The sequence below is a fragment of the Elephantulus edwardii genome, unplaced genomic scaffold (assembly GCF_000299155.1).
Source record: "Elephantulus edwardii isolate Elephantulus edwardi_28Jun2011 unplaced genomic scaffold, EleEdw1.0 scaffold00024, whole genome shotgun sequence".
Lineage (NCBI taxonomy): Eukaryota > Metazoa > Chordata > Mammalia > Macroscelidea > Macroscelididae > Elephantulus > Elephantulus edwardii.
In genome coordinates, this window is record NW_006399774.1 from 10,612,647 (window position 1) to 10,629,256 (window position 16,610).

The window sequence follows — 16,610 nt, forward strand, 5'->3', positions numbered from 1 at the left end:
ACAAATTAAGTCACTCATTGGCCCAGCGCCCTTTGAGCTCTGGAAATGTTGAAGGATCGAAGACCAGTTGCCACTGAATGGAGCTCGTCCACAATGACCGGATGTTGTGGAACTGACTCCTGGCTGACCCTCCAGCTGCTTTTCAAAGGCAGTTAATTGCGTAGGGATAGATTGCCTGTCTTTGTCCCGTGGAGCAACTGGTGGGTTTGAACTGTCTGCCTCTGGGTTGGCAGCTCAGCTCCTTCCCACTAGGCCACCAGAGCTCCCTGAGAAGAAGGGCTTTTTAAAATTTATTTTATTTTATTCTTTCATCTGTGTACCGTCAAATCGGATCTGACTGGTGTAGGAGGAGATTGCCCCTCCTTCTCCAGCAGAGCATCCGGTGGATTTGAACTGTGCACCTCTGGGATTGCAGTGCAGCTTCTTGCCACTAGGCCATCAGAGCTCCCCTAGAAGGGCTTTAAGAGATTAGAAGTGGCAGCACTTAGGCAGCCCCCATCCCGGGCCTCTACACCTGCCAAGCTGCATTCCTCGTTGGGGGCTTCCACATGGCACTGCTGTGGCATCACAGGTGAGAACCCAGAACCCCAGTGAACTGTTCCCTAAGCCAGCAGCCTGGCCCGTGGGGATACCCAGGGTCTGAGAAAGCCATTGGGAGAGCAGCATGTGTAACGACCTCCCTCCTGGTCTTTGTGGCTTCAGGTCTGTCGGGTCCATGTGCCCTCACCGGCCCGGGTTCTGTGGTCCCCATGCCCTGCAGTGTGGAGGGGAGCCCTGGTGGCGCAGTGGTGAAGTGTGTAACTGCTAATTGAAAGATAAGTCGTTGAGCTGCACCAGCCCTTGTCATGTGGTCTTACACACAAACACCCCACCCTCCCGGGACATCCCATCACTCCTCAAGCTTGGTTGCAGCCCTGCACACACCTGGCCCTTGATCTGATACTTACTTCTGTATCTTTTGCCCTAATATTGCACTTTTTCTACTCTTCCCCTCCCCTATACCCATCAGGTGCCCATCTTAGACACGTGACTATAACTGTCAGCTGATTAAAAAGACTTTCTGATTATATCTCGTTGCCTCTAGACCATCCCTTACGTGAAGGAGTAGCCCGTGTGTGTGTTGTGCTGTCCCTGGCATGTGTGTGTCTGTCCGTACAGGGCTCTGCCCTGGTAGATCAGGACACTTCCACTTGGATTTTGATCTTTGGTTTCATGATACAAAGGCTACTTCCCCTTCTTGGGGCAGAGTCCTAGCAAGAGCCGCCAGTGGCTTACCGAAGTTACCACTCAATTTTACCACCAAGGTCTCTGATCTGAGCACGGCAGCAGCCTGGTCGTGCCAAAGCCTGCCCCCGGCTCGTTTCAGTCCTGTGGTTTAGCAGAGGAGAATGTTTGTCTTTTCCAGTGACTCAGTCTCAACCCAGACCGACACTGTCCTGCATCGCCTCAGGAGTTCCAAGAGCTTTGGGTGTCTGTTCATAAGGCGTTTTCAGCTTGGGCTTCTGGACATCCTTCATGCGTAGTTGGAGCACCAAGGACATGGACTGCCACATTCACAGGCAAACGCTGCTGCCATTGGGCTTGTCAGGGTTCTGGGTTGAAGTTTGGGGTGAAATGATACACGGCTCCATCTGCCGCATTTGCCTCAGTTCTCTTGTCTGTCAGCAGTCTCTGCCGGCTTCCTAATACAAACTGTCACAGCAACAGTCCACATAAAGAAGGAGGTGCCACTCATTTGCTGTGTGTGGTTTCCCGTGAAGCTTTGCCGGCAGGTGCCCTGTGAGCGTGACTGAGGGGGGGGGGGGGTCTTTGAATGGAGACTTCCTCCTTGTTCTGAACCACAGGTGCGCCGCTGAGGGGCTTGATTCACTTGGGCTGTGTGCCAATGGGTCTTCTGTCTCTCTTTAGCCTTCTTCGCCGAAAAAGCGCTCTCACAGACCCCATCATTTTCAAGATCCCTCATTCCTACTTCCCCATCCATCACTGTTAAGAAACAGAACAGCGCAGTGCTAAAACAATACAGTCCTCCTAGTCATCATTAACCCTCCAAAATCAAACAGAGACTATTTTTCAACTTCCCTTGGGGGGGACTTAAAAGCAAGATGTGTAGAAATGCACAGGTACTCTGGAGGGTCTCATACTAATGTTTTAACCACTGAATTCAAATGGTAACAGAAAGCCCAGGTCTCCTTCCTACTTTTATATGGAAACATTGGTTTGCTGGTGTGTTGGACATTGGTGTTTGCTTCTGTTTGTTTATATATTGTATCAAAGCCAGCCTTTTGTTTCCAGATGAATATATTTTTTTGTTGTTGTTAGGTGCCAATTTAGAAGTCCCTGTATGAACAACAGATCTGAACGGTGCCCTGTCCTGCTGAATCCACTGTTAGTCTGTTAGTCATTCTGTCACTCCATCTCCTTAAAGATCTTTCTCTGGCTCTCCACCTTCCCAGCTTGATGGATTTTTCTAAGCACTAAGCCGTCCAAACAACATCCTCAAAGTAAGTGAGACTGTTTTACCATCCTGGCCTCGAAGAAGCACGCTGATGATGGCACTTCCTCCAGGATAGGTTGGTTTGTTCTTTTGGCAGTCCATGGAATATTCAGGACTTCTTGCTAATATCACAATTCCAAGACATCTGTTTTTCCTTAGTCTGTCTTTGTCCACCATTCAGGTACATGGGAAGTAATTGAAAAGATCATGACTTGGAATAATTCTATGTTAATATTTAAAATTACATCCTTGCTCTTCTGCACTTTGGAGAGCTCCCTAACAGTAGATTTCCCCAATCCACCTTGTCTTTTGATTTCTTGACCACTGTTACCGTGGGTATTGATTGTAGATACAAGTGAAATGAAATCATTGACCACTTCAGTCTTCTTCTCCCCATCTGTCATGATGTTGCCTGTTGGTCCAGTGGTGAGGATTGTTGTTTTCTTGAGGTTGAAATGTAATACATATTGAAGACTGTAGTCTTCGATCTTCTTGTGGTAAATGCTCCAGGTCTTCTTCATAGAGTCCAGGTTCTCAAATTATTTTCTCCGCATCCAGATTAAATCAGTGTAAAGAAAGAATCCAGGAACACGTTCCCAGGAGCGGAAAGCAGTGTGGGGCGACTGTGAGATTTTTAATTTGGTCGGAAAGAAATAAATGTTAACAATTGGGGGGAAGAAAAAGAATTGAACCCTGAAGCACACCTTTCCTGGTTTCAAACCGTGCAGTGTTCCTTTGGTCCCTGGGTTTGACATGACCACAGTTGAATCTTCTGGAATTCTCTTTCTTCTCACAGGCAGCCATGAATTATCATGCCTTTACATAATCAGTAAATCTCAGATGAACATCTTTCTGTACCCTCTACTTTCAGCCAAGATCCGACTGACATCAGCAGTGATATCCCTGGTGGCACAGCCTCTTCTGAATCCAGATTGAATTTCTGCCAGTTCCGTCGATGTCCTTGTTCTGCTGCACTGTTAGTTAGTAATCTTCACCGAGATGTAATTGCATGTGACGTTAACAATATTACTTGATAATTCCCACATTCTGTTTGATCACTCTTTTTCCCTCAGTAGTGACAAGTACGGATTTCTTCCAGTCATTTGGCCAGTTAACTGTGCTCCAGGTTGCTTGGCATAAGCTGTTGGTCATATGCCGAGCTGTTTTAGTTTGTTGAAACACCTCACTTGGTATTCCATCCATTCCTGGAGGCTTATTTTTAGTCAGTGCCTTTGGTGCAGCTTGAACTTCTTCCTTCATTACTATTGGTTCGCATGCTTCTTCCTGAAATGGTTCAGTGTCAACCAGTTCTTGTTGGCAGTGACTCTGTGTTCCTTTTATCTTCACTGGATGTTTCCTACAGCAGTCGATACTTTACCTGTAGAATCCTTCAGGATTGCAGCATGAGAAATGACTGTGTTCTTTAATTCTTTCAGCTTGAAAATGCCAACTGTGTTCTTCCCTCTCAATTTTCCAACTCCAGCTCTTTGCACATTTCATTCTATTACTTTGCTTTGTCTTCTTGAATTGCTCTTTGAATTTTTCTGTTCATCTCTGTCTCTCTCTCCCCTTTGTTAGAGATCAGTATATAAAAATTACCGGGAGTTGTACAGTGAATGTGCAGTGTTTGTGAAATCTCTGTTTGTAGACAGAGAAGCTGCACAGGGCTCCTCCCGGGGAGGACATTGGCTCTCATTTCTGAGTCCCTCTGTTCTAATGGCCTAGATCTTGTTCTCAAGTGACAGCATCTAATCCCACCCAGCCACCCCTGAAGACCACTGTACACCTCTGTTCAGAAAGGCTGCCTTCTTCTGGCTGTTGTGTAGGTCAGTGTGTTTGAGTGAAAAGCCCCCCGTGACACTCTGGCATGTGACATCTGACAGTGCTGTCGTGGTGTGGATGGAGCCCCTGGCTTTGTGGCAGGGTCAGCTTCTTCAGTCCAGTGCCGTCTTATCAGCTTATATCAGTATAACAGTGACAGAATTTTCAAGTGTTCATTACTTTACCCCCGAGGTGTCACTGGGCACACACCACTCCAGCCATTGTCAGTCAGTACAACGGTCATTGGTAACAAAAGCTGCCCAACCTGTGGGTCCGTTCAAGAGGCCTGCCCCTCCGTTCTGAGGCCTCGGTCCAGGTGGGACACTGCTTTCCCAGGTGAAGGTCAACTTAGGTAGGTTTTACTTTGAAAATGCTTCTGTCAGTCTGGTTTGTTTCTTTGGTGGTTTTTGTATTGATACTTTGGTGGGTGGGGTTTCCCCCCGTTTTTAAATTAAGAGACTGTGTGGGGTTTGATGCCTTGGTATCCCTACCTCATTCCAGACACCACGTGGTCCGTGAGGGCTGCCTCTGAGGAGTCTCCAGCTCATGGGAGGGACTCTGCCATTAGCCTGCCGAGGTGATTACGATGGTCCTGGTTGGTGTGTGTCCCAACCAGATGAGCAGCTTTCTGTCCTGAGCTTCAGGGAGACGATGAGCAGTGTCCTGGAGCCACGAGAAGCCTCGGAGTACTCGGGCTGCCTTCCACTGCCTTCCAGAAAGTGAAGTGTCTCAATTCCCAGAAGGCAACAGACAGCATTTTGTTGTTTTGTCCTGTAGTGTCAGAACCAACACAGCACTGACCCTCCAGCAAGTTTTCAGAGGCTCTAAATCACACAGGAGGAGATTGCCCATCTCCCACGAAGCAGCTGGTGGATTTGAACTGTGTACCTTTGGATTAGGGAGCTCTGGTGGCCTAGTGGCAAGAAGCTTCTCTGCAATCCCAAAGGTGCGCAGTTTGAATCCACCAGCTGCTCCGTGGGAGAAGGATGGGAGTCGTCCTGTGGGATTAACCACCTCTGAAAACCCACTGAAGGGGCAACTGTGGATCGATTCCGACTGGACGGCATACACCACCGGCCACCACCTTTGGATTGGCCTCACGGCTCCTTACCACCCAGCTCCAGAGCTCCCTCTACAGCTGCCCGGCTCCGGGCCCCGTGTAAGAGCAGCAGCCCCCAAGAACAGCCGACTCCAGAGGAGTCTGACTCATGGTTCAGCAAGACTGCATTGTACAACTTCTCTCTTGAAAAGCAACCTCTTGGGGAAGTGGGGGGGGGGGGGATCCAGTGTGAAGAGCAATGTATATACGAACTTTGCAGGTAAACCAGTGTACAATTCAAAAGAAAAAAAAGAATTGCAAGAAATTAAAAAAGCAACTCCTTACCCACTAGGCCACCAGAGGGCGTCCAAAGCCCCTTTATTCTTACTCTGCTGTGTTTGCCTATTGACAGTTGCTGCTAGGACTGGCAATAGTGGTTTTTTGGCTTTGTTGTTGTTTTTTTCTTGTGTCATTCTTATTTTTATTTTATTACTAGTTTACTTACAAAATTAAAATACAAATTTGAACAAATTGTTTCCATTTCCCTTACCACCACACCCATCAAATTGTACAACCCAATGATTAATCCCCTCTTCCCATGTACATCCACATCCCTCTGCTTCCAGCCTCTCCCACCCTCCTGGACCCTTATACTCATTCTACAATAATGGTTTTATACAATATTGATCCTTGTGGGACTGGGTGAGTTCACTCAGCATAATGCTCTCCAGTCCCTCCCTAGTTAGGTAATAATTTACAAAGTTATCGCTCCTGTGTGCTGCATAGTATTCCATTGTGTGAATGTACCATAATTTCTCAATACATTTGTTTGTGGTTGGACATCTGGGCTGTTTCCATGTTCTTGTGATGGTGAATAATGCTGCTATGAATATTGGTGTATAAATCTCAGTTTGTGCCTCAGTTCTCATATTCTCAGGGTATATTCCAAGGAGTGGAATCGCTGGGTTATATGGAAATTCTATGTTCAGCTTTCTGAGGAAGCTTGGCAATAGTGTTGAAAGCACTTAATAGCATTTCTTCTATGCTAACATTGGGGGAGGTCACTTCCTAGGTGGTCAGGTGGTCGCACGTCTCCTGCCTTCCCGAGGACACTCCTGTCCCTTCCTGCTACCTCCCTCCTCCCTGGAAGCCTGCAGCAGGTGCGTCCACCCCTCCCTGGAAGTAGAAGTCCCAGCCTTGGGGTCTCCCCCAGCACCATGCCCACTGCCCTCACCCACCTCCCTGAGGTTCTGCCTGTCATCAAGCCCAGCGACTATGCTAGGCAAGGGCAGCTTCTGCCAACCGGTCATTCCTTCACCAGACACACAGCACGGCATCGTCCGCTAACGTGGCCTGTCCATGTACCACGTCTGACCAAACGTTAGCTTGCTAGAAGGCTGCGGAGAAAGGTGTGTGGTTTCCCACGTTAACAACAGATTTGGCCAGCTGGGTTCCTGACACGCCCTCTGTTACTTCAGGCAAGTTTCTTGTTCTCTCTGAGCCTTATTCTCTATATTTAAATGAGAATATCATGCTACCTATTGGCTTGTGGGAATTTCAGAAACGGAGCTACCTGGCAGCTGTGTCGTACCTCTTTGTCACGTATTGTTGCCATGTACCGTCAAGTCAGAACTGACTCACAGCTGACCGTCCAGTGGGTTTTCAGAGACAGTGTATTGCATGGGAGGAAATTGCCTTTCTTTCTCCTGTGGAGTAGCTAGTGGATTCGAACTGTGTACCTTTGGGTTGACAGTGCAACTCCTTACGCCGAAGCCCCTAGAGCTGCCTGCTGAGTCAATGCCTCATGGCATCAGCCTCTCCACGTTTGCATGTTAAATCCGATGTCCAGTGAGCAGAAATAATTTAGTCAACACGCAGAAGGCTATGTGGTCAGTGCATTTGAGGGCAGAACGAGGTTCTCCCAGCCCTGGCCTCTCGGCAGCCTTAGTGCTGTGGCTTGGCTTCAGCGGGGAGGGGTGAGCAGTGTCTGTCTGTCTGTATTGTGTTGCTGTGACAAGGACATATCACCTGTAAAACTCACCATCATCTTACTGTGATTGAAGAACAACAGAGGTTGACTATGGGACGTCATAGATGGCAGTGGAGTGAGGCCATTGGGAGGATTTCATTTCGTCATCTGCCTAGTGGATGTCTGCCCCGGTTCCCTTCCCACCTTAGTATATGCTGCATGGTTCCCACATGTCCTCTTCCCTCCATGTGTACAGTTCATTCCGTTCCGTGGAGGAGAGACGTAGTGGTCCTCCATACTTTCTCCAGCGTTGAAAGCATTGTACATGTGCTCACTGTATCACTGTCTTTCCCATCACTGTCACAGGCAGGCCACTCACAGACACACAGGTGTGACCAGGTGCAGGCAGAACGGCCAGAGCCAGGGCCCCCTCTGTTTGAATGCATGGGTGGGAGCACCTGGCCCCGGAGGCGTTCCTTGAGCCTGAAGAAAGCGGAGCTGACATCCAGGTCGGGGAGTCAGGGAGCTTCCCGGGGAACTTCCCAGAACAGGGCCATCTGAACTGGATCTGGAGGGATGGGTGGAAGGCTGGCTGAGAATTCCAGCCTCTGACAGAGTCACCGTCCAGAAAACGCAGCCTGACCCTGAGTGAAGGCTGTTCTCTGTGCCCTGGGGAGTCGGCTCCCTAAGTACCAACTTGGTGTGTAACTAAAGGGTCTTAGAAGGGCACCTAGGAGGTGTGAGTTGGTGCCAGCCCTCTACGTGATGATGATGACACCGTGGCATTCTGTTCTGGCTCCCATACACGGTGTGGGCACGAGTCAGATGACCCAGAGGTTAATCAGGAGCCCCTACGTGGCCTTGGCTCCATCCTGAATGAACCGGTTTCATTCACTTACTGATGCTGGAGCCTCTTAACGGGGACTCCGAGCCCTAAATTAGGCTACGTAGCTCCCTCCTCAGAGCCACCACACACGGCTGCTCTCAGCCGCCCAAAAACGTCCCTTTTTCTGAGCCAGCACTGACTGTTCATTGGCAAAGAATTAATTTGTTTAAGATTTGCGTTACATAAAATAATACTTGAAACTGTGACACTGAGTTTCCAAACGGTCCATATCTTTTTCCACAACAGGCCAGAAACTCAAGTCCACTAAAAATAACGCAAAACCAAAAGTTATTGTTAGAGGAGTTTTTGAAATAAATGAATTATATTAATGTTTCTGTGAACCTTTACTCTTATTGTCAGGGGATTTTTTGAAATAAATGAGTTATGTTGATATTTCTGTGAACCTTTACTCTCTTTCTTCTTTCTGCTGTGACTCCGTTGTTATGTTGTTAGGGTGTCAAGTCGACTTTTACTTTTAGTGACCCTAAACACAATCACACAAATCCCTGTCTGAGTGGTCCTTACAGTATCCACTGGGCTCGAGCCACGGTGCCCCTCCATCGGAGGGGGGGGGGAGGGTCTCCTTTTTCACTGAGCCTTTACTTTGCCAAGCACAGTGTCCTTCTCCAGGGATTAATGTCAGTTTAACAGTGGAGAGAGGATTACAGTCATAATTAATTTGTAACAGAGAAACCAAATTGTCTGTGGATTTCCACCTCTCTAATTAGCCTCATGTGTAAGATAAAACATCACTCACCCAAAACTTTGAAAAGTTTTTTAAAAGTATACTATTTCCATAAGAAAAGCTCGACTACTGCTGCTGCATCTTTGAAAGTTCCTGCCTCGCGTCGTCCCCTGCCTCCTGACTTTGTAATTGTCCCTGGGAGAATTCACCACTGTGTGATTTCCAGCTTCTTCTCCCCAGCCTCATTACCACAAGGTTAGAGACATGACATTGTGTGACAGTGCCTCCTTCAGATCAGAGACTTCCTGTCCCCTCTCTTTGGAAGAGTGCAGAGTCGTGCCTTTGACATAGCACAGGACAAAACTAATTTAGCACCAGAAGATGGCTTTATGCTTCTGTCCCTTCAGAACAGTACCAGTGAGGGCTGATCACAGCTTCCCTTCTGGGACAGAACACCCCCACCAAAGCCAGGCCAATCCTAGTCTTCATTTGTTGTTTTGAAACAGGAAAAACCATTGTTTTGTTTTTTTTTTTCATTTTTATTATTAATTTTAATGAAAATTTACAGAGACTTTAGATTTCCATTCACTCATTGTTGCACTTTTCTCCCTGCCCACCCCTCCCCTCCAGTTCGTTCTTCTCTTTGAAAAGTAAAAGAAAAATTCTTTCATTGTTTTACAATCCCTCCCCCCAAGTCCACTCCACTATGCAGCCTTCGTTCTGGGCTCCTGTCATAATAATACCTAATCATATATCCCTTTTAAATAGTTTTCTCTCTCATCAGTTTCAATGCATTGCATTATTTTTATAGTTAGAATGCCTTAATTTTTTTTAAAAAGTCAGTAAGGCTAAAGGGAGTAATGGAAATAAGTTATTTCATCTTTATATCAGAAAATTTAGGTCAAAGAAAATATTTTGAAACATTTCCACACCATTCTCGTTTCCTCCTGTCTTGACTCCTGTTTTCTAACACAAGGACATGAGGCCTGGGCCAGGTCTTCCTAACACCTCGGAAAATGAACTAAGTTTGCTTCTGTAATTCCTGATTTTGTTTCAAGCCCCCCCCCCTTCCCTTCTGTTCCTCCATTAAAAGAGTAAGCTGAACACTTGGTGTGACTGGAAATGTGTACAGATTTGTGGAGCCCAGAGGAGCCAGCGTTTTCCCCTCATATACTGACTAACTCCTTAGGTGGAGTTCAGGAAGTGAGTGATTCCCGGGGAACTTGATGGGTAGGAGCCCCACCCCTCACCCACATAACGGCCAGTGACAGCAGGGACAGGGTGCTGGGGTGATGTGCCTCAGTGGACATATGCCTGTGCTCTCTCTCCCGACAGGCAGGGCAGCTTCCCCAGCATGAATCAGAGCGGGCTCATGGCCTCCAGCAACCCCTACAGCCAGCCGATGACCAACAGCTCGGGCCTGATGAACACCCAGACCCCGCCCTACAGCATGGCACCCAACATGGTCAACAGCTCCACAGGTAACGGGGCCCCTCCCTGTCCCCTCTCCCCACAACTCAAAGGACCGGACCCTTGGATGAAAGAGAGGTTTCTGCGCCTTGGAACCTGGTTTAATCTAGTTAGCTGTTGAAAGGCCCCAGGATAACATGACCTTTTCCAGAACTTCTTTTTACTCATTCTGGGTCGTTGCGTTACACAGACATATTTCAAGTTTCATGGGAGAGTCTAAGCAGACATATGTCCTTGAGGGCTATTAAGAGATTCAAGACAGGGAGCTCTGGTGGCCTAGTGGCAAGGAACTGCAACTACAATCCCAGAGCACACCGTTCGAATCCATCAGATGCTCTGCCGGGGAAGGAGGGACAATCTCCTCCTGTACCAGTCAGATCCGATTTGACGGTACACACACACAAAACCAAATAAAAAAATAAAAAAAAAAAAAGAGAGATCCAAGACAGAATCCGCCTGGGTCTTTTTTTAACAGTGGTGGAGGTGACTTCAGAGAAAATGACTGAAGGGCAGAATAGGGCCGAGTTGCAGTGTCTTGCTGGTTCATCTAGAGGAGCAAAAGGACCGAAGTGTGAACACAGTGGAAGATTTTCGTCAAGGAAATGTCTCGTGCCGATGTTGAGCCCCAGATTCCAGGACCAGACATCAGGCTGGAGGCTTCTCTTAACTCAGGTAGTTCTGGAGGCCGACGGATCCCAGACCCACGGGACTGTCAGCAGGCCTCTGGCTTATGTCCCAGGAACCAAAACTCGGAGAATGCTGACGTGAACGCAGGATCCGGAGAGGCAGGGCTTTGCCAGAGCAGCCACGTGTATTGGATGCAGGTCACATTCCCAGGGAAACTTCCCTTCCAGCTGATTGGCTGTTCACATCACATCCCAAAATGACTGTAATTACATCATCATGTGTGCCGTACCACGGAGGGTCATAACCCAGCCAAGTGGACACGTAACACTGACCATCACGGCAACCGTAGAGTCCCTCCCATTTAGGAAAAAGACCTTTGAATTGAGTTGAGTTAGTCGATTCAAAGTACTAGTCAGTACTTTTCTATTGAAAAACTATATGGAATTCCCCCCCCCATGAACTGTTTTAAGTGTTTTCTTTCATTTTCTTTAGTTCTTCCAACCCACTTTGTCATTTGAAAATATTTTCTGCAAAATTGCATCTGGTGCAATAAAGGTTTTCTCCCAGCATCTGAAACCATGCAGATGGATGAGTTAACCTCAAGTGACCTCTCTACCTGAAGACAAGCAGTACTTTTTAAATGAAAAAGTGCTGTATATTTCAGTTACTTAACGTAGCACAGTAGGTCAGTAGGTGCCCTTCTGGATAGGAGCCTAACCTAGTTATGTCTGAGTTTACTTAGCCAGTTGGGTAACCTGCACCACATCGTGAGACGCTAGAAAAATACTGTGGCGCTAAAGATCTAGTTCTTTCTTGTTACCGTTTTCATTTCTTACCTTCTGGTGCCTTTCTAGCCTCTTCACATCAAAGGCTACTCTCACAGGTCTTCCTGCATCAGGCCAAAGACACATTGATTGATGGCCAACTTGCACAAGGCTTCAAACGGATTTTTTTTTTCTGGTTCTGTCATGGCCAATAGAAGCAAAATCAGAACAGACGCAAATTTGCAAAATATGAGTGTACCAGAACAGAAGATCAGGGAAGAAATGACAGGTCCTAGCCCTGCCGTAAATGGAATCTCTCTTTTTTTTTTTTTTAATGTGTATTGTCATATCTGATCTGATTGATACAGGAGGAGATTGTCCCTCCATCTCTAGCAGAGCATCTGGTGGATTCAAACTGCATACCTCTGGGATTGCAGTGCAGCTTCTTGCCACTAGGCCACCAGAGCTCCCTGGAATCTCTTTTTACAAAACAGCAGTGTGCATGTCACACAGCAGCCAGACCTCTTGAGACACAGAGTCATCAACAGCGGTGCCCAGCTCAAAGAGGGCAGCTCTCACAGTCCTGACTGTAATCCAGTCCGGATCAGGCACCCTCCTGCAGGTCTCCCATCGCAGGACGTAAGCCTGTACCTTTTCAAATTCCACTTAATCCTTCTAACACACCCACACTTTCCAAATTCAGCTCTGTCCAGTAAAACTGAACCAGTTAAAAGTGGTTTGAACCCCTGAGTTTATGTCCAATCGACTGAACTTCGCTTCTGGGGTTCCAGTCTAGTAGAAGATCCCGTGTTTCTGTCTCTTTAGAGGTTTATGAATGAGACAAAGTACGAGCTGCGGTGAAAGGGAAGATTTTTAAATAAAAGCCCTGGTCTTGAGGGCACTCTCCGCTTGATGTGGATATTTTGCTTTTAAGAAGAAACACAGAAACTTTTCAGCAGTCTGGGAGCTTCCTACCCTTACCCCGACTGCAGCCAGCCTTCCAGGTAGTAGCATGTTTGGGTTGTAACACAGTATGTTTTGTGTGGCCTGGTGAGATCAGATTACTGGAGAGCTCTGAAACCACACCACTTTATTTTTCACCTCCTCTTCACAGTCCCCCTTTTACTGCTGGACCCCAGAGTTGCAGAAATAACCTGCAACAAGCAGATGGCACCGTGCTCTGCCTGGGAAGATTTCTTTTTTCCGAAGGAATAACCAATTTAATAGATATGCACAGAGCGGGATTTTATTATTAGTATTATTATTGTTATTATTCAGATAATTCAGCTATTCTTTGTTGCATAGAGAAGAAATCTGTTCAGAGAAAAGCCATTTACCCTCCCAGTTATTTGTATGGAATCATTATATTTTTTTACTGCATTGTGCATTTTGAAATAGTGACATTTTCATAATTTCAGTATTTATCAAGTTGTCCTGTACACACTTAGATGATTTTATTCTGCCTTTATTAACGCAGATGCTACCGAATAGAAAGTCGTCATCAAGAGCAGCCAAGGCATAGTGACAGTGTGTCAGTGAGAACCGTCCAGCCACAGGGCCACGTGGACACTGCCTAGGAGTGGTGACGTCATAGTGACAGTGTCATTAACAGAGTCATCTAACCACAGGGCCACGTGGACACTGCCTAGGACTGGTGACGTCATGGTGACAGTGTCATTAACAGTCCAGCCACGGGGCCATGTGGACACTGCCTAGGAGTGGGGATGTCACAGCAGCTATGGTGCCATCTGTCCGTGTGTCCGTGTGGACACCACCATATAGTGGTGACATCATGGCATGTATAGTGCTGTTACATGGATGGGCCGTCCTGGATCCTGCCATGGACGTGGTGACCAGGTAGCATTTACAGAAGTACCGCTCTGTAGTTGGCCCCCTGTGGGCCCTGCCGTAGCTGTGACGTCCATTTCTGAAGGAGACCAGCATGGGTGAGGGACCAGGGGGGTGGCAGTGGAGCGCCTGGTGAGAGGTTTGTTGTGGAGACACCCTGTGACCAGGCAAGGGGAAGTGCAGTCCACCCACAGTCTCCACAAGCTGGGTCCTGGAGCCAGACGAACGGGGACACTAGCCGAACCCACAGGGACACCAGCCGAACCCACGGGGGCACCAGCCGAACCCACGGGGGCACCAGCCGAACCCATTCGCCATCGCCGGGCACTGGGGAAGGACGTGTCGGTGGTGCTCGAGCTGGCCAGGGCCGGCTCCAAGACTGAATCTCAGTTGGCATCCTAAGGCGGGTGTTCCCTGCGTCTGTCTGCTGAGGGCCGACACGGCTGTCGTACATGCCGTGCAAGCCCTGAACCCCTCCTATGTGGTGGCAAATTGTTACAAGCTTCAGGGAGTAAGTAATTATTTAAACGGTGCATGTGAGCATGCATGCGACCACTGTTTCTTTTCGTAAAATGCCAGGTGTGGGAGGATGGTGGCCGTGGAACATTTTTTTTTTTTTTACCTCTAGAGGAATCTGTTGTTATTTTTTAAGCTGCCTGGGCTGAGAGGTTAGAATCATTTCCTGCTGTGGACGGCGTGACAGCCTGAAGCGCTTGCTGCAGAAGGTGAAGGCCTGCAGCCTTAGATACGGATTGAAGCTCAGCATCAAGAAAACAAAGATTCTCACCACTGGACCAGTTGGCAGCATCATGATAAACCGTGAAGAGATTGCATCGGTTTACTTGGCTCCACAATCAACAAACACTCTTGCTCCAAGCAGCCAGGAAATCAAAAGACGAGTTGCACTGGGGAAACCTGCTGTCAGGGACCTCTCCAGAGTACTGCAGGGCAGTGATGTCAGTCTGGAAAATAAGGCGTGCCTGATCCAGGTCACAGTCTTTACAATTATTTGCTATGTATTCGTCTGAAAGCTGGACAGTGACTAGGGAGGATAGAAGGAGAATTGATGCTTTTGAGCTGTGGTGCTGGAGAAGAGTATTGAATATACCATGGACTGCTAGGAGAACAAACAGGTTCATCCTGGAGAGGGTGAAACCAGGCTGCTCCTTAGAGACAAGGATTCTGGGGCTTCGTCTGACACACTTTGGGCATGTTGCAAGGAGGGACCAGTCCTTGGAGAGGGACATCATGCTTGGGAGGGTGGAGGGACAGCGCAGGAGAGGAAGACCTTCGATGATATGGATCAGATCAGTGACTGGAGTAATGGGGGTAGGCGTGTCAGAGACTGGAAGGTTGGCACAGTATAGAGCAGGTTCAGAGCTGTTGTACAAAGGGTCACTGTGAGTCGCAAGCGAGTCGTTGGCTCATAACAACAAGAAAGCACTTGTTTACACAGTGTTTGTGCCATTAGTTGTGTTGTGTCCATGTCTTTTAAGCCCAGGAGGGACCATGAGGGCAAGGCAGGACCCGCCAGCAGCATGATTCATTTCACAGTATCTATTTGCTATATGATTGTTTGCATCTAAATTATCTTCTTAAAATAGAAGTTTTCATTCCAAAAAGCATATCCATTCTCTCGGGGTTCCCAGATCTACGGTCAGCAGATGTCATTGTACAAAACATGGTCATTTCCCAACGTCTTAGGTGCAAATAGGGAGCTTTGGTGGCTTAAGAAGCGGCCCTACAATCCCAAAGGTACACGGTTCAAACCCACCATCTGCTCCATGGGAGAGCTATGGGCAGTGTCCACTCGTGTGATTTACTGCCTCTGAAAACCGCTGAACATCCACTGTGGGTGGTTCTGGCTCGACAGCACACAGCAACAACAATGTACAGGGTGGTGAGTGAGGAACAGCGTGGGGCGAGGGTCGTCTGCAGACCCCAGTGGTGAGGGTCTTCCTGCTCATCCAGCTTTGCTCAGCGTTCCCCCCACCTCACTCCCCATAACACGAGCGTCTTGTTAACATCGCCCCAACACAGAGCAGAACCGTTCCCGTGGCCCTTCCCAGAGAGACCGGGTCACTCACCGACCACAGTGTCCCAGCGAAGAACACACTAGAATGCTGGTTACGACCCGGATCCCCGGCCTCCGGTCAGATTACTGAGCGGGTACCTGAGTCTTTAGCAAACAACTCCGGCCACAGTTCTGTGTGCACAGGGGTTTTGAGGACCACAGAGGAGCGCTGGTTGTCGTGTGTGTTTGAGGATCACAGAGGAGAACTGGTTGTTGTCACGCGCGCGTGTGTGTGTGTGTCTGTGTGTGTGTTTGAGGACCACAGAGGAGAACTGGTGTTGTGTGTGTGTGTGTCTGTGTGTGTGCCACAGAGGAGCACTCATTGTCACACCAGTCTCCTGCACACCTGCTGGCTGTTAGGTATGTCAATTGCTTTTACCAACTTACTCCTTTTTCTTCCCCTCCCCCATTTAGTGGGAATTTTGGTGGGGAGAAGCCTTGATGGACAGGGTCTTACGCGAAGGAAGTCTGAGGTTCTCACAGCACCCCCAGGGCCTGGCTAAGTGCTTTCTGAAGGTGGTTCAGAAGCCCTGCTGGTGTCGTGTGATTACATGACAAGCTGATGACCGAAAGGTCAGAGTGTGGACTCCACTTCGAGGATGAAGGTGGGCAGCCTCCTCCCACCCAGCTTTGTTATGGCCCATCAAGTTGGGACCCACTGACCCTCCAGCAGGTTGTCAGAGGCTGTAAATGGCACGGAAGGAGATTGTCCATCCTTTGCCCACGGAGTCAAACTGCTGACCTTTGGGCTGGCAGCACCCCGCCTGACCCAGGTGGCCACCAGAGCTCCCTTATGCACAGTTGGAACTTCAGAAAGCTTCTAGAAATGAGTCCGCCAGAAAGTGGCTGGGATTTTGGTTTGGGTTTGGGTTGTGTTCTCTGTTTAGACTCTTGCTTTAAGTGAGTGGTTGCAGGGAAGTTGTTCACTCCACC

At 48.2% G+C, this 16,610-nt stretch overlaps 1 protein-coding gene across 1 annotated transcript in view; it reads left to right on the forward strand.

The window, feature by feature from the left end:
• ARID1B (AT rich interactive domain 1B (SWI1-like)) overlaps positions 1 to 16,610 on the forward strand; it is a 528,266-nt gene that overhangs the window by 466,182 nt on the left and 45,474 nt on the right. The window contains exon 9 of the mRNA XM_006882755.1: positions 10,230 to 10,375. Coding sequence (XP_006882817.1) covers positions 10,230 to 10,375 — 146 coding nt within the window. The remainder of the gene's footprint in view (positions 1 to 10,229; positions 10,376 to 16,610) is intronic.